Raw genomic sequence first — 24802 nt, forward strand, 5'->3', positions numbered from 1 at the left:
GTAAATCCTTTCAGAAGTTCACTATGGTAAAATTATTATAAATGACAGTTCTTTTAGTTATTAATAGCGTCTGAATGGCCAGTTATATTCGCAATGTGCACTCTCGAAAGTAATCTTCGCAGCACTCCTTTCTTTGTTTTTGTTTTTGCATTAATATATCTGGGGGCGTTATTTTGTTGGAGAAATTTAATGGAATTGACATAGTACCCACACTGATATTAAATAAACATACTTATTTATAGTTTATAAATAATTTGTATCGAAATGCACACTTCCGCGAACCAGTGCTAGAAACAGCTGCGACAGTCTCGCAATCTATGGGCAAGAAACCGGAACTGCAAGTCACGAGTTGTTGCGTGGTTCAGAAGTCACAGTACTGGTTTGTGTGACTCTTTTGTCGCAGTGTCTCGGGGTGCTTGAGAGTGGAAGGAGATTTCATAAATTTGACAAAATGAAGGCTCTGTGTTTTTTCTTGTTACTACCAGTAGCTGTTTTCTGTAATGGTAAGCTGAGTTACTGTTGCGATTTGTGAATTTAGTGTTGTTTTAATACAGTGTAGTATGGTAGTTCTTAATGGCTGCAGCTTGACATTCACTTGTGAAAACACTACGGAATACGTTTACCATTGTGTTTTTATTTACTGAAATTGCCTCTTCCAGAGACTTGGTGATTTGTTGTGTCGAGTAAGATGTAATTGTTGGACAGTGTTTAAAAGGACAATAAGACAGCATCATACAGTTGCGTTTTTTTCTGAACATGTCATATATTATAGATTTGCGGTCTGATTGAAGCGGCTTTGTAGATAATGCACAGGTGCAGAGAAATTTCCGTGGCCATGTTTCGCAGTTTCATTGTATTATTACTGAGGTGCGGTTAACTCTTGCAGGGAACTATGTAGAGAGCTTTATGCACTTCACTAGCTAGTTCATTATCAATTGGTCTACTTATTGTTGGGATGTTCTATGTCTTCTGCGAAGATACACATTTTAAAGTGTTCTACGAAGATACAAATGACTTTAAAGTGCTAACGGTTAATTCACAATTTGTATTCCTTGCCCTACGTAAGTACGGGTTAATGTTATGTATTGGACTACATGGGGAAATTGTTGATGTTCCGAAGTTGCTATAAGTTTCAAATTTTCGTCATTGCTCTAACAACTTAATAACGCCATACTCTAGATTTACAGGGTTGAATTATTTGACCAATAATGTAAATTTAATTAACTTTTTTCCCCACCTACGTGCAAGCTAGGTCTTCTATTATTCATCCAATTGGAGTTTGTCCTATAATTAATTAATAATGTGGTCCGAAGATTTATAGTTAAAAAGCATGCAGCAAAATGTCCTCGAAGGCTGGAACACACACACGCACAAAATTACGCGCTTCGCACCTGAACATATACTTAGTAATGAAATTTTGCGTTAGGTTTTTAATAGGGGACTGAAAAATGTCACCAGAACTATATAACAGCAAAGTTAATTTTACCACAGCTGAAAATTGAAGATTGTAACTTCTTGTGCTCAACACTAGCAATTATTTTTGGCCAGTAGTAGTGGCCTTATATAGTAGTTTTGTAGTGTTGTATCAGTTCTACTGTGGTGCAGCAGTTCAGGTACTGTAGATACTCTTACAGGAAAACATCATCTGTAAAAGGTTTGCACCAGATTGGTGCATACTTTGACGTTGGACGATTAGATCGTAGCCAATTAAATTTTTTCAGTGCAAAGTTTTTTGTATTCAAAAAAATTGACATTGTAGATAAGGTCAAGAAAATAAGCTTAAATAGATCATCAAGCCTTAACAAACTGTCACTTTAAAAAGTGTATTTTATTTGAGAAAAATAAAATAACAAAATTCATTAACATAATAGGGTAGGCCTATAGTTTTTTTTTGAGAATTGTCCATGTAATGAACTTAGATTCTGACTTACTGTTATCCTCTGTGAAAGACATTTCCCTTATTAAGATGCCTGCCTTTGTGTGAAGCTTTCAAGCTTTCTTTGATTGTCATTGAAACTGAAAATTCAGAAGTCACTTGTGCTATTAAGTGATACTTTGGGGAAAATATTAATGTTTGCAGTTTCTCATCTTTCGGAGAAATTAATGAATTTGCTTCAAATTGTTCGGTAGGCCCCATTTTCAATATGTATTTGCACTGCTGATCATTTAAATTTTACTCTTCAAATGTTTTTGACTTGAACCTGCCGGAAATGCATAAAACGTTCACTTTATGTAGCCCTGTGAATCTTGATTAGGAATCTGTATTTTAAAGAAATGATATTGGCAATCTTGATGACCTTTTCAACAATTTCCATTTGCTCATCAACGTCTGAAGCCTATGAGGAGAATACAACAGCGAGTTTTGTGTGAAACTCGTTTCAGTATGTTGAGCACAATTTATACCCCCCCCCCCCCCCTTTTGTTACTATAGGAGGAAGATATGTGAGTGTTAGGTTTCATCTCCTTTTTCTCATGATGCAGCTCAAACATACCACACTTCACATACCAGCAAAAAATACATCTAGCAAAGCTTGTGCCATGAGGAAAGGAGCTGTTGTACAGAGGGAAACAAGCTTTCTGATAAAATGGCTGAACCTGCACCTCTGCTGTCTCCCTGCTGACAATACTATGGAACTTTATTTATATTTTGATAAAATCCACATTTTGTAAGCTTCAGCTGTATTTGGTTTGAGAACTTTGACTCAATTTAACGTAAAATTTTTTTACATAATACCTCAGCAGTACCTTCACAGTAACTGAGAAGCAAAGCTTAATGACTGAGGCACACTGTTCAATCTGTTTCAAAGTTACGCCTAGAACATTCATCTGTCTGGTCCACCATCATGAAATTTTAAGTGACCTGAATTATGTTTTAATTACTAAAAAGGTGAAATAGCGTTGCAAACTGTCCAAACAAGTCCGCTTCATGAGTTAAACAAAATAAAATTTAATATTATGTTCTATAGCATCTTGAAACTTCTAAGTATACAGTTTATTTTTTATTGTTGGCTTGAACACTAAAGGAGCTACAAATGCTTACTGTCCCTAGACTTGAGTTACTCTTTTTTTTTTTTTTGTTTCAGTAAAACAAAAACTTTACTACTTACCACTTGTAGATGTAAGAGATTGATAATGGTTGTGGTTTTAGTTTTTTGGTGATAGCAATTAAAATGCAGTGTGTGCGTGTGTGTATAAAAGAATTTGTGCCTGGAAATTTATAGGTGTGGTAACCTGTGCGCTTTTAATAATTGCTTCCATTATAGATTTCCACAGTTGCAAAAGACCGTTGTAATCAGATGCATAAAAAATAAAAACATTAGCAGATTCACAAAATTTCAGCTTCTAAATCACTTATTCTATTAAAATTAAATGTAACAGTTGCGCATGTTTGATAGTATTTCAAAGCTCACATTTTTACTAGACTTATCCAGAGATACAATAAAAAGCTTTTCTAGTATTACAAAGAAACCACTTCTTTACCATGACAGAAATTAATTGTGGGTGAAATATTTAGCAACCTGATATCAGTGTGCCCAAAGTTTGTGCAAAAATTTTACATGACAGGTTTTCGTTTGAAGTTCTAGAATGCTTTAAAATAAGACACAACTCCATAGAACTCCTTATGTGTGCAACTGGCAAAGGAAGATCAAATACTTCGTCAATACTGTTTTGCAGCTACAAAATGGGTGAAACATTGTTGCAGGTGACCTCTTGTGGCATTAAAGTAGTTAATGACTGAGCCTTTAAGAGTAAAGTGTGTATAGCTCAAAAAGTCATCCTCTTTATCCAGATAATCCCACAGATTATTACTAGTTCTGTATGATTGAGATCGTCTACAATAGGAATAAATTGAGCATTGTGAAATTTGGCAAACTGTCACACTACACTGCTCTATAGAAAATCTCATCAGGTTGGGGTTATATTTAGAACCCATTCACCTAGTGTGGAGTGATAAGATATTTTCATGTTTGAAATGATCATATGGCAATGGTTATAGCTCAAAAATTCGATTGGACAATAATTTATCTTTACATAAGAATTTTGTAACCCATGAGTAAAGACAAAGCATAAAGACAATTGACTCACTTTTACATTTACAGGATAATCATCCATCTAGTATTAGAAAAGTTTTTTATTTTGAATGAGGCTTTTAAGATCCTTCAAGATCAGTAATTTTATATTTACTAGGCAGCATCTCTCCCTCCCCCACTTCCTGTATGGTTGTATTTTAGATGTTTCAAAATGTGCCCAGTGGCTTCAAATAAGCTTTAATAACATAAGTAGATGAGTGTTAGCCCACAATATTTCTCTAACTGTTGCTGTGACACTCATCAAGAACTTTTCTTGTACTTTATAATTGATGAGTATTTCCTGCAATTTACCCAAATTCAAATAAGTTTCCCATTGTAGGACTGAGTTTTCGTGATTGACTTTCTTCATTTGTAAACCTATTGTTACTGTTGCATGCATTGCACTACCATTTCTCAAGTTCTCCCGGTGTTTCGCTGCTAATTATAACAGAAGTGCTATCAGCATATGTAATGACATTAATATAGTCTGTTGTTCTAATCAAGAACTAACATAGCACCATTGCCTATTTCACATTTCCTCTACACATTATCTGTACTCTACAGATCATTTAAGACATTTCTTCTTGATCATTAACAATGGGCTGGGTGCACCATCATGAAGTAGGTACTGTGTGTATATTGATGACCAGTTTTGGTAAGTAACCCATCTTAGTCGCAGATATAATTACATCAGGTTAAAGGAAGATCCCTTGACTTAAAGTATGTAATCATCAGTGCTATATGCCTTTGATGTGACAGTATGTAGAGTAGTGCATTGGGCTGTCAACTTGTGCACTTAGTGACTAATATTAAATACATGTAGGACAGTGGACATGTGTATGACACACTGCAGTTATGTACTTGTCAGTGAATGTTCATTTAATCTTATCCAATGACATTTGTGGCTTGATGGTTGCTTGAACCAGAAGTGGTTGTTGATAGAATAGCATTAAAACAGGTTTTGACAGTTTTGTGATTTATTTATTTATTTATTCATTCATTTGTCTTTAGGCCATACAGTAAAACAGTATTGGATGTCACATAATAGAGGTAATGTATACTATATATAAAACACGTATAAACATAGGATAGAAAAAGTTCACCATGGCCTTAGCAGCATTCACTTTACTAACTTGGGAAAATCCAAGTTAGAATGGCCAAATCCCTCTCCTCCCAAATAAGAGACAAATGCTTTGGCACTGGCTTAGCCACTTCGTTCAATACATGATTGGGAAGGAAATCGCTTACACGAAGAGATCACAAGTATAATCAACTAGCTATACAACCATCCATTGCAATGGAAGTTAGTCTTTGTATGCCATTCCGTTTCAGGGTTCTGTACCTCATTCAGTAAAAATGGAATCCATGTGGAGTCACTTTGTCAATAAATTCATTTTTCCTAGCCAAGAAGTCGGATAGAAATGAAACCTATTGAAAGAAGCAAAGCAATTCCATTAAGTTTTTAATACACAAATCAAAATTTGTATATCCTAACCAAGTAAATTCAGTGTTTGTTATTGTGAAGGTAAGACTGTTGTGCTTAATTCCAAAAATACTTCTGTCACTGAGGCAAAAAAGTGCCATCTATTGGTTCTTTGGCATGCTATGCTGTCACTAAGGTAAATATACAAACTACTACTTAAAACTTCAAATTAAAATATCTTTTTTCCATGAACTGACAGAATAAAACCTATATCTCTAAGACACTATAGTTTTATCATAAGCATGGATTATATAACCAGAACATAAATCTGATATAAAACACTCTGAGAAATTAGACACATGAACACATTCTATAACAATGCCGAAAAGTGTAATATTTGAACACACAAACACCTGCCAACACTACATCCATCACAACTTAACCTTGCATTTGAGCCCTTCTTGGAGGCTTCATACTGGATCTGAAGCAGAGAAAGCAGGAAACCAGCAGCAGAATCATTCTTGTGCAAATACAAACTCGGCACAGATGGTGCATATTCAACAATGAATGGGGGATTATTTCTGCGAGTAAACAAGTCTGTTTACACTATAGAAACACTCAAAAGTGAGGAAATATTCTTTCCTTACTTATGGTAATGTAATAAATATTTGTGACAACTTAAACTTTTAATGCACTTGGATTTTGCATCAGTCATGTTGTCTGCTGTTTGGTAATATATTTTATAGCTCTGTTCCCACTAAGTTTTAAAAAACTGAAAGTTGTTTATTTATCAGTATTTCTGTAGATCTAGTTTGCAGCACAAAACTGTTGTGGTGCTTTTAAAGTGCAATGTCCATTTTGAATTACTGCTCTAGGCGAATGAGGACTCCCTTGCTGTGCTGTATGTTGCATTTAAGTCCTGTGATAATGGTATAGTTAGACTGTGGTTTCCGTTTTTATCTAGTTCCCAATTTTGGACTGTATCTTCACAAATCAGTTTGGGGGAGGGGGGGGGGAGAAGAATAGGGAGGTTGCAACTTTAAACAGTTTAAATTTCATATGGCTAAAATATCTGTTCACTGGGCCAGCTTATATTATTTATTTATTTAGGAATCAGGCCGTTTGAAACAGGACAACAGTTGGCAGTAGGTTTCTGTCTATTATCCACTCGAGAATTGTTATTCAGTGAAAACAGTTTCATGTTATGCAAAATTGAGGGAGATTATACCTTATATACTTAGAATGTTAATTTTCTCAATTTTAGGTACATTTATCTCGTAAACAGTTCATGATAATGTTATAAAATTTTAATGGCCGGTGAAGGAAGAGTCTCTCCATTGACCTATTTTTGTAGATAAGTTGGTTGCATGATTTGTTTTTAGAGAATATTTTGCAAGTTGTAAAATTTTTTCCACATATTAAAGCTTTATTCATAATTTTTAAAATATGAAACTGAGCTGCTTTAGAAATGCATCATTGATGTTCAGCTCAGTTTCTGTAAATTGTGTGAGTTTCACTGTTCTATGATATAAGTTCTACCCAATCATTAAAAAAATAAAATCTCAGGAATCTGGCTTTAAAAATGAACATAGTTTGTTACTGACCTGAGAACATACCTGCACCATATCCTGGGTCATCTGCATTTTCTTTATCCTCCCTGGCTCTTAGCATTCCTTGATTGCATTCTTGCCTTCCTAGCTATCACAGTCACTTCATAATCTGCGTTCTTCACACCAAGAGCATCCAATTCGGAACATACCATCACCAGGTTGTATGCCTAACTTTTGAAGCAGCCTAACTCTCCCCACATTGCCATCATTAAATGAAAGAATTGCATCATAAACACTCAAATTCAATGTATCTTAACGTACAAATACTGTTCTAAGAATTCTAGACTATATGGCACTGGGAAATGATTTATTTGGGTTCTGTGTTTTTCCATGAAAACGCTTCCGTAACAGGTTTTGAATGGTGACACTTCTAAAAATTGGTTTCATTACATTGCACATTTCAACAGGCAATGAGTGAGTGCCTATGACTGTACTGTTGACCAGCATGCTAGAGCATGATTGTATTTGCATCAGGATGTTGGTTCTTCTGGGCACCAGACATGACAAGGCTCCTTATCAGTTGATAATTGATGAAAATAAGTTGCCCAGATATCCTCTTCATTTTCATCTCAATGTCACAGTTCAATTGACATATCATAATAATTCTGCAAACTGTCTGAACTCCTTGTCTGTGAGCCTACCATTTTCCAGATAGTGGTTTTCTGTATGGTGATTTTATGCCTTTCATATCTTTTCTCAACACAAAGGTGGGTTCCTGTTGTTTTCTGGACATGCCCAATACATTCCAGCTTTTCCACACTGAAATCTCCGTATGGTTTTGCTTCATCCACACTCTTGAAGCTTATTGTCTACATCCCCTAAATATTTTACATGACTTACCCCAAATATATCAACTGATCTGGAAAAAATGTTCCCACTAGACCCTTCAAAATTTACACTACATTCAAAACTTTCCTTACAATATTTGTTTTTCTTTGTCCTTTATAAATCCGTACTTATCACAGCACTTACTCAGTACCTCTACATCGAGCACTTTGTCATTATCCATGCTTGTTGTAGTTATACCATTCAGTCTTGGATGCCCTCTACACTTCCATGTCCCATCAACAGCCACAGCAATATACATGTAATTGTCATTCATTTCAATTGCCTCATTGACAGCAGCCTTCATAGAGGCAACAGCTCGATGCTTAGCAGCTTCATTTAATGTACCTGTGTGCTACTGAAATCTTGTTAGGCCATTTAGGGCATTCATGACGACACAGTGTCTTCCCAGGCAATTCACCTTTACCTATAGTACACAGTCAATACACAAATCTAATGTTAGTTTCATACTCGCTGCTGTCAATCTACCTACTGATATGAAAAGAATACTGAGATCTACAGTTTCTGCAGTTCAAAAATAGTTCACTTGCAAGTCCATACCTTGCAGTGGTATCTTCATAATAAAATACTGTCACTAATATGACAAACTGCAAATGAATATATGGCAGATGACAATAGTTAAATATCTTTTATAATATTGCCACTTGTCTGTTCATAATTATATTTAGTACTTACAAATGATTCTGAACTTGAATTAGTGTTCAGCCTTCATCTGGAAGCACTGGTCCTATTACTTGTATTTTCACTGCTAGAAATATCACTTGCAATCACTGAGGAAGTTGAAGTTGAATCTAACCTAGAACAGCCTGGAGCACTCTCGCAGACAAAATCCCTATTATTTACACTTTAATCATCATTAGCTACATTTGATTTCAAGTTTCTTCCAAGCCCTCCTTTGCATTTCTTGTATACTCTTCCAATTCAAGGCATCTTGTCACAAAAACAAACTTTCCTATGTAAACAAGCACAAAAATGCTCCGGAAGCATGAGAAACAAGTGGATGTGGTGTGCGATCAGGTCAGACAACTGTGAGCCCGAAATATTTTCATATATCAGCAAATTAGGTTTTGAAGTTCAAGAAGTTGACAGGAGGTAAAAGGGGCCCAGCAACATGTGTTGCCCTTAAAGTAAATGAATATTTGAAGCCTTTAATGGCTAAAATGCCTGTAGGAAACATTTCTCTAGTAAAATGCACTCTAAGGAATGTTTATGAACCATTTTTGTTTATATTTTGCCCTCTACAAAGGTACATTCTCCCTTGAAATTTTCAGTTCTGCATTTTCCACTTAGTATTGATTGAAATAAAGTAGATATATTCCCTCATATTCAGACACAAGATAGGTGTGTGTGTGTGTGTGTGTGTGTGTGTGTGTGTGTGTGTGTGTGTCCAAAAGCTTTGACAGTCTTTGTTATGCCTGTCGGTGATGCAGCATCTCTGCTGTATGGTGAGTAGCAATTATTCTTTTCATTATATTGTCATTATTCGAGCCTAGATTTTCCATTGTTTGATTTTTATCTTTCTATATTTAATATAATGTACCATACCTTACAGGTATTGCTAAGCATTATTGAGAGCAAATCATGAATTCAAATGAAAAGTTAAACATTTTTGTACTGAATTAAACAAACATAAGGATGAATTAAAAATAAATAAAAATAATGAATTGGTATGATTAGTAGCAAAACATTCAGCTCAGACCCGCATTGTGTGTCTTGCAATGGGTATGTGCTGATGTACAGTTTATTCCAACACTTTACTTCTGAGTTGGTGAATTTTCCAAATTGGATAGTTCATTCCATTTGTCTGGAACTCATCTGCTAAGAGCACTGGAATGCAGTGTTCCAGGTCCTTTTGGTGACATTGCCTACCATAGAGTACATCAGCACAATTTCGCTTTGACAGTTTACTTGAGAGATTCTAGTTCCTTCTTCGTGGTAGAATATCCAGGCATAGTGAACACTGATATTCAGTAACCACCTGAAGAGTGTAGTACCATTTCCTGATACAGATATGTATCCTGTACAGATATCGTGATCCATTCAATGAGTTCCACCCTTGAGCTTGTTGTAATTGTCAGCATGGGGGGTCAAGGAACTTCAATGTGTTTCCTTGACTGCTGAGAACCTTTTACCATTAGTTACTGGATTCACACCAGTTGTATTGTATGCTGCAGAAATGGAGTTGCAATGCCTGTTAGACAAAGTAGTTATTTTCCTTCAGTATGGCAGAATGAATAACATCTCTTCTATCTTCCTCTGATTTCTTTGCAAGGACTGAGCATTGTGGCGCAGTGGTTAGCACACAAGACTTGTATTCGGGAGGATGGTCCCTGACCACTCTGATTTAGGCTCTCCGTGATTTCTTCTAAATGACTCAAGTAAAATGACAGGAAGTTCCCTTTGAAATGGCACAACAGGTTTCCTTCCCCAGCCTTGAAACTATCGGAGCTTGTGCTCCATCTCTGTTGATGATAATGTCAGTGGATGTTCAATCCTGATCTTCTTGTCTGCCTTTCCCTCTTCTTTGGAAAGGGACAGTTTAGGACAAGATTTTTCTCATAGTGCCAGTGCCTAAAAAAATTTTCTGTAAGAAAAATTAACAAATTACAACATTTAAAAGTTGTAATAATAAAAGTTAAACAATTAAAGTGCTCTCATTGTGCTGAAAATGTATTGTGTGCCCCTGTGTTATAAATGGTGTTGCATAAGTTTAAGTAAGATGTTATTGTTGGTGCATTGATCAACTGTCAAGTTTTTTAATCTGAATGATGAAATATTTTGTTATATATACTATCCATGGTATGAGTCAGACAGCAGATAAGGTTTAATTTCAATTTCCAGCTGTTCTGTGGTGGACTGTTGCTAACAGCTAATAACAATGAACTAAAAGAACAGATACTAATCAAACTTTGATTAACCATAACTAGATTATAGAGGTTCATTGTTCTCAAAAAACTTGGTCCAGTCCTGCCATATGTACGTCTGGGCACTGAGTTAATGAACTCTTGGCTGGGGGTGGGGTGTGTAGAGTTCAACACTGTTGTTAATTTACATGCATGCTAAATTTATTTCAAAGATAATGTAGTATTGCATGGAATGAGAAATGCAAACCAAGGGCCAAGTCTTGATCTGGCTATAAAATGTCAGTTCAAAGAAACATTGCTCCTAAAGAAGACAAAAATTTCATGATTAAATTAAATTGATGTGAAGGAACATTATTGGATTTGGACCCATTATTTCGGCAATTGACAGCTTTTTTGAAGGTGAGAAATAAGTTTGACCTATTGCTTCAGTTAGATGGGGATGAGTGGATGTTGGTGTGGATGGTGCCCAACAAGCTTGTAAGCAATAAATTAAAAATCAAAAATATAGGGAAGCTGGTAAGAGCTTTGTTAGGTAATACTCAGGATAGAGATGTTGACAGACTTTTGCAGGATGATGTAGGAACACAACTCTGGAGCGTAAGTTTATTGAACCTAGTACTTTCGTGGATCAGATGGCAAGGAATTTAGGATAACACGCTTTTAAAATTTTCACCAAGGAAGACACTGGTTATAGTTGGTTGGCTGGACAATATTATTGATAGAGATCCTGAACAGTGTAGTGTAATCTAATAAACATTACATCAGCATAGACTTAACAATGTTGAGTTTGTATCTGTTAGGAAACAAATACTAACAAAGAGATAGAAGGGCTGGCCAGTACTTACCTCAGCTCAGTACAGCCGATAGATACACAAAAAACAGAACTGAAAATTTACGTTCCTAGCTTTCGGAGCAAATGTTCCTTCATCAGGGAGGAGAGGGGAAAGAAAGGGAAGAAGGGAAAGTAGATTCAGTTACTCACAACCCAGGTTATGAAGCAACAGGGAAAGGAAAATGGGGAGCTTCCCTCTGACAACCATGCCTCCATCCTTGCTCTATCCTCCCTTTTTTCCTCTGGCCTCTGACAGTTATTTACATAGTTGCTCTAAATTATGGTAAGTATTTGTACTATCCGCCCAAACTAAATTGACCCACAGAGCGGTGACTCAAGGGAACGATTGTTACACGTGCAATGCCTTTATGGTCATCCTATCAGCCAGTGCTCTGACATTAATTTAATTGTTCGTGCTGAAAGGAGTTAGTGTGCATGAAATACTACACAGATCTGTAAACAGATGGCACACAGTTTCGCAGTTATTTCCCTGTTGGGTAGAACACCTACCAGATGGTCTATCCCTCTCCATTGTAGCCAGGTCTCAGATGAGTTGACATGAAAGCATGGTACAATCTTTGGTAAACAGGTGGCGTGAGGCACAGTTGGCAGTTACTAAAATAACTGCTGGTATCAGACGAGCAGTTATCACAGTAACTGCTACTTCTCAATAACTGGTTATTTCTATCAGTTAAGTTATTTTTTGCCAACTCTATTCCTGGTGTTTCCAAGAAAGGAAGACTGCAACCTCGGATTGGATGAGGAACCCACTCTGAGAGCCCCAAAGCCGCTCACTGTCAATCTGGACATCGCTTCACAGTATTTCCTAACTGATAAGACTGCCTTCCTTCCTCTGAGGGAGAAGCAGCAGCAGTGCAAGTCAAAGGATGATGCTTCTCCAGCATCCCAGGGGGCTTCATTTCCTGCTTCTTATTCTGAATCAACAGGGTTTTTATGGATGTCTCCCCATCTTCATCAGTGATGTCCACTGACCTGGCGATGTGATCTCCCTTTGGCTTCTTCACATCTAACCTCGACTCTCACCACATGATAATCCAGTGGAATTGCAATGGATATTACTGTCGTGTATGGGAACAATAACTTGTTTCCTCTTATTCTGCAGTCTGTCTTGCTCTTCAAGAAACGCAAGTCCATGATGACCACTTTCCGTTTTGTGGTTATTGCGTGTTCTGTCTGAACCCTACCAGCCCCAAGATAGCATTTGGAGAGGTCTGTGCTTTGGTTTGGATCAATGTCATTAGTAACTGGATCCTCCATTATACCAACCTGGAAGCAAGAGTCCTCAGCAATCACCATTTTCAGTATCTACCTCCTTCCAGGTAGACAAATTTATGTTGAGCTGCCTACATTAATACAGAAATTGCTGCCCCTGTATCTCCTTCTCAGGGACTCATGCACACAACCCTATGTGGGGGAAGTGTCATGATCTTTGGGACACTGATCACTTTGCAGTGATTCTATCATTTCCCTGCCGCCACTATGTATACAGGCATCCACATAGAGTATTCTGCAGAGCCAATTAGCCTTTGTGTGTCTTCTGTGCACTTTGCCACCTCTCTTGCATTATATTGATATGGTCATGCGAGACATGCGACACTATTCTTCATACAGCTGGTATTGCTGTCTCCCTATCCACAGGTTCCCAGTGTCGTCGACTGGTACTTTGGTGGACCAAGTGTAGCAGTCGTTATCCAGAAGTGCTAACAGGTGCTTCAGCCATTTAAACACCCTTCACGGTCCAACCTTAGTGCTTTAAAGCATCTTCGTGTAAGGCTCACTACCTTATTAAGCAGAGTAAAACGGATTGCTGGGAACACTGTTTCCTCCCTATGGTCGCGTACCTCTCATCTCAGGTTTGGTCTAAGCTCTGTAGCCTTGGGGGCTGCCAGTGACAGTACTGTCCAGGGCCATATCCTACAGTGTGCTCAGTTTAAGTTTGCTCCCTATCCTGCTACCTGTCTGGCAGAAACGATTAATTGAAGAAACCCCCTCCGCCAAGCGGAAGCCTTAATGAACCCTTCACTGAATGGGATTTCATGCAGGCTCCTGCCTCGTCACACGAGTGGCTCCACGTCCAGATTCAATCAACAACTAGATGAGCCAACACTTTGACATTACCCAGAGGCAACCTCTACTTTTCTTCAGCTGCATTTGGCTCACACATGTCTTCCCTTCACAATGATGAGATAGCATAGTTATCCCTGTACTTAAGCTTGGAAAGAACTCAACGCCTCTAGACAGCTACCGACCAGTTAGCCTAGGCAACATATTTCATAAACTGCTAGTGAGGATGGTTAGCATACGATTATGTTGGGTACTCGAACCTGGAGTCCTTCTGTCCCTATATCACTGTGGCTTCTTGAAGGATGATGTACTAACCATTTACTCAGATTGGAAACAGCAAACCAACAGGTTTTTTCTGAATGCTGACACCTCAGGTCTAATTTAACCTACTTAAAATATATGACATGACTTGGCTCTGTACATTTTAGTTATCCTTCGTGATGGGCTTTTGCGGCCCCCTTTAGATTTTTATCCATAAGCTTTTATTCCACTGGCTCTTCGGGGCTAGTTATCACTTCACTCGGCACCCTTTGGATCTAGGAGAATGGTATCATGTGGGGTTGTGTGTTAAGTGTCACATTCTTCCTGTTTGCCATCAATGGGCTTGTAACATCTGTTGGGCCTCCTGTTACTGTGGTGTTGTATGTAAACAGATTTTTGCATCTGGTGCAGCTCCTCTGGGTAGCAGCTGCTGAGTGCCAGCTCTAAAGGTGCCATATGATAGGCCTCTGTGTAGGCTCTCTCCCCTGGCTTCGTTTTATCCTTCCAAAACATGGGGTATGGATTTTTGCTGTCAGCTCACAGCATTTTGCCCACCTCCAATCCATAATGTTATTTAGGCAACCAGCACCTAGAAATTGTAACACAGTCCTGTTTCTTAGCCTTCTCTTCGATAAAAGCTCGTGTGGCTGCCCCATATTCTCCACCTGAAGACAGCCTGCATGCTGAAGCTTAATGCTCTCTGCCACCTGGCCCACACATTGAGGGGTGCAGACCATACTACTCGTCTCCATATATACTGTGCTTTAGGTTTGTGCAGACTAGATCATGGTTGTTAGGCTTATGGCTCAGCAGCCTTTGCATACAATGGATGTCTCCCTCCTGCTACCCTTCAAGTGGGATTGCCAGTTTGAATGCCTCTCACTCCCCTCCATTGGGATCTCCATCTCCATTGACTGGAATAAACCCCTTGTATTTCCCCCTGAATGCCCACTGTGGGTGGTGGCTAGACCATGGATTAACTGACCTATTCCAGGGTCCTAGGTCTCTTGTCACCCCATTATATTCTGGCATCTTGTACATTGCATCCTTGCAGAGTTCCAGGATGCTAGTGTTTTCTACACTGATAGTTCTAAAACGATAGATAAGGTGGGATATGCCTTTGTCTCCTGCTAGCATGGCACACCATTTACAGCTTGTAACAGGCAGTGTGTTTACAGCGGACCTGTTAGCTGTTAATAGTGCCCACCATTTTGTTAATCAGGCCTCCCTCCATACTCGGTGAGCAGCTTGCAGGCTACACACCAATGCCACTCTTATCACCATTTGGTCTCTGCTATCCATGACCACCTCTCTGCCCTTGGCTCAGTTGTGTGTCTCTGGGTCCTGAGTTAAGAGGGTATCCAAGGGAAAAAACTGGCTGCCGCTTTGGCTGGAGAGACAGATACTTAGCCCCCATTCCCTTTCATGATTTGAGGTGTAGATATGTGGATACATGTCAGATCTGTTTGCCCAGAAGTGGAATGACATCTGCTGCGCTACTGCCCTCAGTAATAAACTCTGCACAATCAGGGAGACTACTGCAGTTGTCGCTCTTCCTTCTGCCCCTCTTAGTAGTAATCAACTGTTGTGCTGTCTACGCATTGCTCATAAAAGGCTCACCCATTGTTTCCTCTTACGTAATGAGCCACCCCGTCAATGTGGCTGTGGAACCAGACCGATGGTATCCCATATGTGGGTGGAATGTCACCTTCTTTTGACCCTTCGCACTAAGTATAGTCTCCCAGATTCTGTGTTTTTAATATTAAAGACAGTCCGTTGATGGTTTAACTGTTCCTCAGTTTCCTACATGAAAGTACACTACTGGCCATTAAAATTGCTACATCACTAAGCATGCTACAGGCGCGAAATTTAACCGACAGAAAGAAGATGCTGTGATACGCAAATGATTAGCTTTTCAGAGCATTCACAAAAGGTTGGAGACACCTACAATGTGCTGACATGAGGATAGTTTCTAACTGATTTCTCATACACAAACAGCAGTTGACCGGTGTTGCCTGGTGAAACATTGTTGTGATGCCTCATGTAAGGAGGAGAAATGCGTACCATCACGTTTCCGACTTTGATAAAGGTCGAATTGTAGACTGTCGCGAATGCGGTTTATCGTATCGCAACATTGCTTCTCGCATTGATAGAGATCCAATGACTGATAGCAGAATATGGAATCAGTGGCTTCAGGAGGGTAATACGGAACGCCGCGCTGGATCCCAACGGCCTCGTATCACTAGCAGTTGAGGTGACAGGCATCTTAACCGCATGGCTGTAACAGATTGTGCAGCCACGTCTCGATCCCTGAGTCAAGAGATGGGAACATTTGCAAGACAACAACCATCAGCACGAACAGTTCGACGATGTTTGCAGCGGCGTGGACTATCAGCTCAGAGACCAAGGCTGCGGTTATCCTTGATGCTGCATCACAGACAGGAGCGCCTGAGATGGTGTACTCAGTGACGAACCTGGGTGCACGAATGGCAAAACGTCACTTTTTCGGATGAATCCAGGTTCTGTTTACAGCATCATGATGGTTTGGCGACATCGTGGTGAATGCACATTGGAAGAGCGTATTTGTCATGGCCATACTGGTGTATCACCCGGCATGATGGTATGGGGTGGGATTGGTTACACGTCTGTCACCTCTTGTTCGCACTGACGGCAGTTTGAACTGTGGACGCTACATTTCAGATGTGTTATGACCCGTGGCTCTACCCTTCATGCGATCCTTGCTGAAACCCTACATTTCAGCAGGATAATGCAAGACTGCGTGTTGCAGGTCCTGTAAGGGCCTTTCTGGATACAGAAAATGTTAGACTGCTGCCCTGGCCAGCACATTCTCCAGATCTCTCGCCAATTGAAAACATCTGGTCAATGGTGGCCGAGCAGCTGGCTCGTCACAGTACGCCAGTCACTACTTGTGATGAACTGTGGTATCGTGTTGAAGCTGCATGGGCAGCTGTACCTGTACATGCCGTCCAAGCTCTGTTTGGCTCAATGCCCAGGTGTATCAAGGCCGTTATTACGACCAGAGGTGGTTTGTTCTGGGTACTGATTTCTCAGGATCTATGCACTCAAATTGTGTGAAAATGTAATTGCATATCAGTTCTAGTATAATATATTTGTCCAATGAATACCCGTTTATTATCTGCATTTCTTCTCAGTCATCATCATCATTATCAGTGTTCTGCCTAAAGGCAGGTTTTCACATGGTAGTTCTCCAGGCTGTCCGGTCTTGTGCCATCCTCTTCAGGTCTGCATAATTTCCTCTTCCCTTTGTCGTCTATCATCTTGTATCTCCGTCTTCCTGTCAGTCTTCTCCCACAAACCAATCCTTCCAAAGCATCTACTAGCAAGCACTCCCTTCTCAATGAATGTCCCAACCAGATATTTTTCCTTTCTCTTACAACCTTCAGCAGACATCTTCTCTTACCAATCCTTTCCAATACTCTTTCATTACTCACTCTTTCCATCCAGCTTATTCTCTCCATTCACATCCACATCTCAAATGCTTCTAACCCTTTTTCATCCTCTTGTCTGTGTCCATGTTTCTGCCACATATAGTGCCACACTCCAGACAAAACATTTGCCAAGACTTTTCCTTAGTCCTTTATCTAATTTGCCACATGAGTCTCCTCTTTCTGTTGAATGCCTCCTTCGCTATGGCAATTCGAGTTTTCACCTCCTGGTGACATCTCAAGTCTTCAGTTGTTGTGCTTCTGAGATATTTAAATTCACTTACTTGGCTAATGGTAGATTGTCCTATTTTAATATTGGACAGTCTGCGTCTTGTGCTGATGACCATACTCTGTTTTTGCTGTGTTTATTTGCATCCCATATTCCACACAAGCTTCATTCCGATCTTTTGAGCATGTTATTCACTGTCCGCTCACTTTCTGCCACTAATACCATGTCATCAGCAAATCTTATACATTCTATTCTCTTTCCAACAATACATATTCCTCTTTTCCCATCTAAACTTTTCACAATAATCTCTTCAAGGTATACGTTAAACAACAGTGGGGAAGGCAACAAACAACCTTGTCTAACACCTCGACCAGTGCTGCTTCCTTCTGTCATTTCATTTCCAATCCTTATCCTTACTTTCTGGTGTAAATATAGATTCTGTATCATACTTTCTGGTGTAAATATAGATTCTGTATCAGTCGTCTCTTTCCAATCTACTCCTTTCCTCTTAAAGATATCCATCAGCTTGTTCCACTGAATTCTGTCAAAAGCCTTTTCTAAATCTATAAAAACAGCAAAGATATCTCTACCTTTTTCCATATCTTTCCCCTCTTAGCAGGCCAATAGCATCTCTTGTTCCTTTTCCTCTTCTAAATCCGAACTGCTCCTCTGCAATCCCTCTATCCAGCTTGCCATATAACCTTCTATTCAACACTCTCAGCAAGACTTCAGCTGCATGAGAAATTAAGACTGATGGTCCGGTGCTCCTCACATTTTTTGGTATTTCTCTTTCTCTTTGGGTATCATAACTGTTGCAGCGAAGTCCTCAGGCCATTCCCCTCTGTCATATATCTCGTTACAGAGGTAGACTATTTCTTTTCTTGCCTTGTTTCCCAGACTCAACAGTTCTGTTGGCAAATCATAAATTCCACATGCCTTCCTGTTCATCTCCTTCAGCGCCTCTTCTACTTCTGCTTCCAAGATGGTAAATCCCTTTCCATCTTCCGGCACATATTGCTCCTCTTCAACCTTAATTTCGCTTTGCATTTCATCCCCCTTATACAGACATTCAATATATTCTTGCCATCTGTTCAAAACCTCCTGTGGTTCTTCTGCTAGAGTACCATCCGATCTTTCTATTTCCATGTTATTCCTCTTTCTTTTACGTTCAAAAACTATCTCACTAGCCAGTCTACACATCATTTCATACTTTCCCTCTCTCTCCATTTTCTCTGTTTCGTCACATTTCTGTTTCATCCATTTTTCTCTTGCTTCTTCAGTTTCTCTTCTTAATTCATTATTCAGTTTCATGTACCTCTTTTTGCCTTCTTCAGTTTCTACACTTTTCCACTTTCTCTGCGCTCTTCCCTCTTTGTCAACATGTTTTCTGTTCCCAGAATGAGATTTTCACTCTGCAGCGGAGTGTGCGCTGATATGAAACTTCCTGGCAGATTAAAACTGTGTGCCCGACCGAGACTCGAACTCGGGACCTTTGCCTTTCGCGGGCAAGTGCTCTACCAACTGAGCTACCGAAGCACGACTCACGCCCGGTACTCACAGCTTTACTTCTGCCAGTACCTTGTCTCCTACCTTCCAAACTTTACAGAAGCTCTCCTGCGAACCTTGCAGAACTAGCACTCCTGAAAGAAAGGATATTGCGGAGACATGGCTTAGCCACAGCCTGGGGGATGTTTCCAGAATGAGATTTTCACTCTGCAGCGGAGTGTGCGCTGATATGAAACTTCCTGGCAGATTAAAACTGTGTGCCCGACCGAGACTCGAACTCGGGACCTTTGCCTTTCGCGGGCAAGTGCTCTACCAACTGAGCTACCGAAGCACGACTCACGCCCGGTACTCACAGCTTTACTTCTGCCAGTACCTCGTCTCCTACCTTCCAAACTTTACAGAAGCTCTCCTGCAAACCTTGCAGAACTAGCACTCCTGAAAGAAAGGATATTGCGGAGACATGGCTTAGCCACAGGTTCGCAGGAGAGCTTCTGTAAAGTTTGGAAGGTAGGAGACAAGGTACTGGCAGAAGTAAAGCTGTGAGTACCGGGCGTGAGTCGTGCTTCGGTAGCTCAGTTGGTAGAGCACTTGCCCGCGAAAGGCAAAGGTCCCGAGTTCGAGTCTCGGTCGGGCACACAGTTTTAATCTGCCAGGAAGTTTCATATCAGCGCACACTCCGCTGCAGAGTGAAAATCTCATTCTGGAAACATCCCCCAGGCTGTGGCTAAGCCATGTCTCCGCAATATCCTTTCTTTCAGGAGTGCTAGTTCTGCAAGGTTCGCAGGAGAGCTTCTGTAAAGTTTGGAAGGTAGGAGACGAGGTACTGGCAGAAGTAAAGCTGTGAGTACCGGGCGTGAGTCGTGCTTCGGTAGCTCAGTTGGTAGAGCACTTGCCCGCGAAAGGCAAAGGTCCCGAGTTCGAGTCTCGGTCGGGCACACAGTTTTAATCTGCCAGGAAGTTTCATGTTTTCTGTTATCCATTCTTTCCTGGTGCTTTGGGATACTCTAATTCCTAGTACTTCTTTGGCAGAGTCCATGAGTCCTTCCCTCATTTTTATCCACTTGTCATTAACACTTTCATAAACACTACCTCTCTGCCATTTTTCCATAAATCTGTTCTCCACATCTGATGTCTTTTCCTACCTCTTTGAGTCTTTCTGTGTTTTAGTCTTTCCTTTGATTTACCTCTTAAGACTTTTTTCAACTTCACTTGTATTTCTCCCATCACTAGGTTGTGGTCTGAATTTATATCCGCTCCTGGATAAGCTTCAGCATTCTTCAAACAGTTCCTAAACCTTTTTTCTATTGGGATGTAGTCCAGCTGAAATCTTTCCCTATTCAAATTTGATATCCATGTGTAACGTCTCCTTTTGTGGTGTTCAAATAATGTTACCCACTGCTACTGAATTTTCTTTACAGAAACTAATTAGTCATTCACCTCTCTCATTTCTTATTCCTATGACGTGGTATGTCTCTCCATGTGAAAGATTCTTCTTGGTGTAGCAGTTTTAATGGCCAGTAGTGTAGTTTCTGTTTTCAGTTGTAAAGTTTTACTTTACTTCTAGAGCAGGGGCAGGATGGTTCTTGTTGGGACCTCTCTTTGTGTTTTCTAGGTCTGAGACACATGACCACTCCAGTTGAAAAGACAACACTGTTGTCCCTATGTTTTTCCAGTTTTTAGATTTGGCCTATCACTTTATGCTGTATGTGTGTTTTTTGCTTTCTCGCTTTATAGTTTAACCCCTCTGACTGAATCAGTCTACTGTTAGCGGACACCTCTATCTTACACAAGTAACTTTTGAATCTTGGAACTGATGACCTGATTGTTTAGTTCCATAACCCTTCTCAGTCAGTAAATCTGTAAGGAGATGAGATTATGCTAGGCATGGCCTTCACCTAAACACACACAAAAGATCACAGTAAATGGAGGGGGGGGGGGGGGGGTTGGAGTTGAAAACTTTTTTGTGGGGGTGACACAGTTCCAGGTTGAAACGGAAACAAACTTTTGATTAAGAATGAAACTAAACTTTCATGCACTTTTCAGCAATTATCAGAAATGTTTTATGGCATCAAAATATTAGAGGACTGAGAAGTATAATTAACTACTTATCAGCATTGACAAATTAGTCCTAGAACCTAGTTGACATAATCTCTTACCATGTGATTTCTGGAACAGGTAAGTGTTACAGAATTTAGGTTAGCCTCTCACTTGTACTGAGAAAGTAGTAGTTACAACATTCGTCAGAAACTCGCATAAATTTAAGGTCTTTGACACACACAATTTTGCTTGCATAAAGTTTCATAATACCTGATAATAGGATGCACCATACACTTGCAGGTGATTTTTAATCTGTTCATAAATCACCTTTAAGCTTTATTCATTGTTTAACAGCAGAAACAAAGAAATAGCTTTTAATGTAGGTTCTTGACATTTCATTCAAAAAGAATTTATTGCAGTCGGTAACATCATTTAACATAATTCCTACTGTAAACTTCTCAATAAGGATATCAATGGTCATTCTCAACAATTTGTTAATCTGTATAGATAGACATAACAAACAAAATTACAAAACCACCCATCAATCACCTCATACCATGATAACACACTTCCTTTTGTTGAATGTTAATGCTGATCAGAACTATATCTTAGTTTGAAAGTAGCCAGGAAGCCAAAAATTGTTTCAGGGAACTCTTAAATGCATGAACTAGTCATATACATTGCTCACAGCATGAATGAAAAATAAAACACATTAATAAAAGTCCTTGCCTTATTTGAAAAAGTTTTTCAAAAAAGCTGATGGATTACTCAAGGAATAAAGGTAGGCCTAAAGTTTGTAATACAGACAGCAAAGCAAATGCATTGTTAGCGAGAGAGTCATGTCAGATAACAAAACTACAGGTAGCAAAATAGTGTCGGATCAGTGAAGGATTAGTGGAGATGACTGAACACGTAACTTTCAAACATCGAGCACACTGCACTTTAACTTTTATATCTTTACTCAGAGGACAAACTGTGCAGCACCTGGGCTTAAGTATTCTTTGTTCAGAAGGTGGTGCATTGTTGCTGTCTTCAATTCCCGCCATTTTAGCAGCTTTCGTCTAACTTGTTTAGGCAGGGAGTGAGTGGCTGCTCTCTTGCACACTACGGGATTTACTAAGGACCTTCCGGCATCACATAAAAACATTCTTCAGGAATCCTCTCATTGTTATTATTTGCGTATATGATGAAGACGTTAATGCAAGCAATGTCAGTCATTTGGAGAAATAGGGGCCAGCGTGAACAAAACCAGTTGTCCAGTGTCACATTGTGTCCTGTACCTTTGATAGGCTGTACAAGTCTATTTACTATCTCCTTAGGTGAGTTTGATAGTGCGAAGGGACCTTCTGGCGGTTTCCATCCCCGAAGTATACCGTGTTCTTGCGTCACATAGGGGTGAAAATTTTCAAACCATATTTTGCAGGCTTGCTGGGTCTACTGTCGGAAACTACATTTGTCTCTAAATGCAACCAGTTGTTCATCCACTGTCGTATATTCAGACACAGTATAATTACTGACACAGTTTGATATGAAAAATTCAAACACATCTCTGAACACAGCTAGGCGATAAAGCTCTCTATGCTGTGGTCGGTCTGGAATATCGTTGAAAAAAGAAACAAAAGTGCCGTAATTTCATTTTTGCATGAAATATTGCAATTCCAAAACTGTTTGTGTCCCATAAGTCTTCCAAATTTTGGTGTCCTGCCCTGTAATGCCCAGCCAACATCAGCAGACCCAGAAGAGATTAGATTTCTTCCTCATATGTTGGTTTGGCATCATGGTCTTGTGAAATTTGATGCAATGTGTTGTATGTAAATATTTGTGCACAATGTAATTGTTCTAATTATTATGTCATTAATAAATATTGAAAAACAGTCCACAGCAGATTTTGTGATAACTTTCACATCGGGGAGATGAATAACAGGGTCTACACTTCCTACGACTAGGACAACTTTTCATCCATTTTGTAACCTTATCCTTTCCAATTAAAAAAACTATGCTTCCGTTCATTATCAGCTACACTTACTTGAGATTCCAGTCCCAGGTTGTCTTCATCCTCTGTTTCCGTGTCACTGTGATGAGAGACAACTTCACAACTGTCTTTTTCCTCCTCTTTCTCTTCTCCTCCTTCAAAAGTTTCGTCTAAGACCTCTTCCAGAAGCTTTCACACTCCTTCTTGCTCTGTTTCGCAACGCTTCATAGATACTTCAACTGCACAGAGTGACAGATTACAAGCAGCTGCTACAGAACACAACTGTGCACTTTGTCACAGCACTGCAACATATAAAGTCACGCGGGGAGCTGACAACATGCCAAGGCACATTGTTGCATGTTTTCTTACAACTTGTGCTTCCATTGTAGATTCTGTTACTCAAAGCTTTCATATTACGTCCTAGAAAGGTACCAAAGAACATGACGTTATACTCCTATCCATTATGTAATAATCAATCGATAAGGATGACTGGGGTGTTCTGAACACCCCATGCGACCGCTTAAGGGTTAAAAGACCAGCATAAATACTTAAAAATCAGGAAATTCTAATGGACAGATGGTGTAGGAAGATTCCCCGACGCTTTGCAGCATTGATGCCAGCTTTAAATTGTGAAGTGTTAATGGCTGCAGGTGAAATCAGTAGGGCTGTGACAACACTGAGACATTGCCTTAGAGATGTTAACAAAAAAAGTGTTAAGCTACTGGTTGAGGTAGGCCTATGAAGATGCTGTGCTTAGCCCTCTGAAACTTTGAAGGATCAGCTTACACCAACTTGGCTGTAGTTTACATATTGAATCATTTGTGTAACAAGTCATTTATCAGTGTAAGGTTTTCAAAGTGTTTGGAGTAGGCTAAGTTAAGCCTTTGTTTATGAAAGGAGGTAAAGAAAGAATTACCGTCTAATTTCACTTTTACCAGCGTTCACAAAAAAGTTGGAAAAGGTGATATATAATTGGATAATTGTCTTCGTAACCATCTAACTACAAATAATTTAATTAACTTTCCATAACTGGGATTCAGTCACGTGAAATTTCTTGAAAGGCATCATGTTTACACCAGCTACTGTTAAAAAAATTTTTGTTTCCACTGTTGTAATTTCGGCCTTAGGCCATTATCAAGTGTGGATGTTTTGGCTTTGAGCAATGTCTACTTTACACAAGCTGACACATTTATATGCTGTTGTCAATGTATATAACAGCAAATGACGACGACATATAAATGTCAGTCCCCCTGCGGGTTCGGGGGTTAGAATAGGCCCGCGGTATTCCTGCCTGTCGTAAGAGGCGACTAAAAGGACTCTCACATGTTTCGGCCTTATGTGATGGTCCCCTCTCGGGTTTGACCTCCATCTTTCTAAATTATTCCGAAGAGCGAGCCAATTGGGGAAGGGCGCCTTACATGGTGCACTATCCGTCGTGCATTGAGACCTTTAGCCGGCTTTTTCGTCGTTGCAATGGTGTCCCGCTCGTTTTCCATCTCTTGGGCGAGGATACGTTCCTGGGTGCGATTCCCACGCTGCACTCTGCAGTGTTTCTTTTAACTGCGACGACGACCTTGGACAGTTTTGCACCTAAGATCCA

General features: G+C 39.7%; 1 protein-coding gene across 1 annotated transcript in view; it reads left to right on the plus strand.

The window, feature by feature from the left end:
* The first annotated feature begins 346 nt into the window (after positions 1-346).
* The window catches only part of LOC126162886 (lysosome-associated membrane glycoprotein 1-like), a 49018-nt gene continuing 24562 nt past the window's right edge, over positions 347-24802 (plus strand). The window contains exon 1 of the mRNA XM_049919686.1: positions 347-503. Within this exon, the coding sequence (XP_049775643.1) occupies positions 452-503 (52 nt within the window). The 5' untranslated portion in view covers positions 347-451. The remainder of the gene's footprint in view (positions 504-24802) is intronic.

This window comes from Schistocerca cancellata, chromosome 2 (assembly GCF_023864275.1).
Source record: "Schistocerca cancellata isolate TAMUIC-IGC-003103 chromosome 2, iqSchCanc2.1, whole genome shotgun sequence".
NCBI classification, from domain to species: Eukaryota; Metazoa; Arthropoda; class Insecta; order Orthoptera; family Acrididae; genus Schistocerca; species Schistocerca cancellata.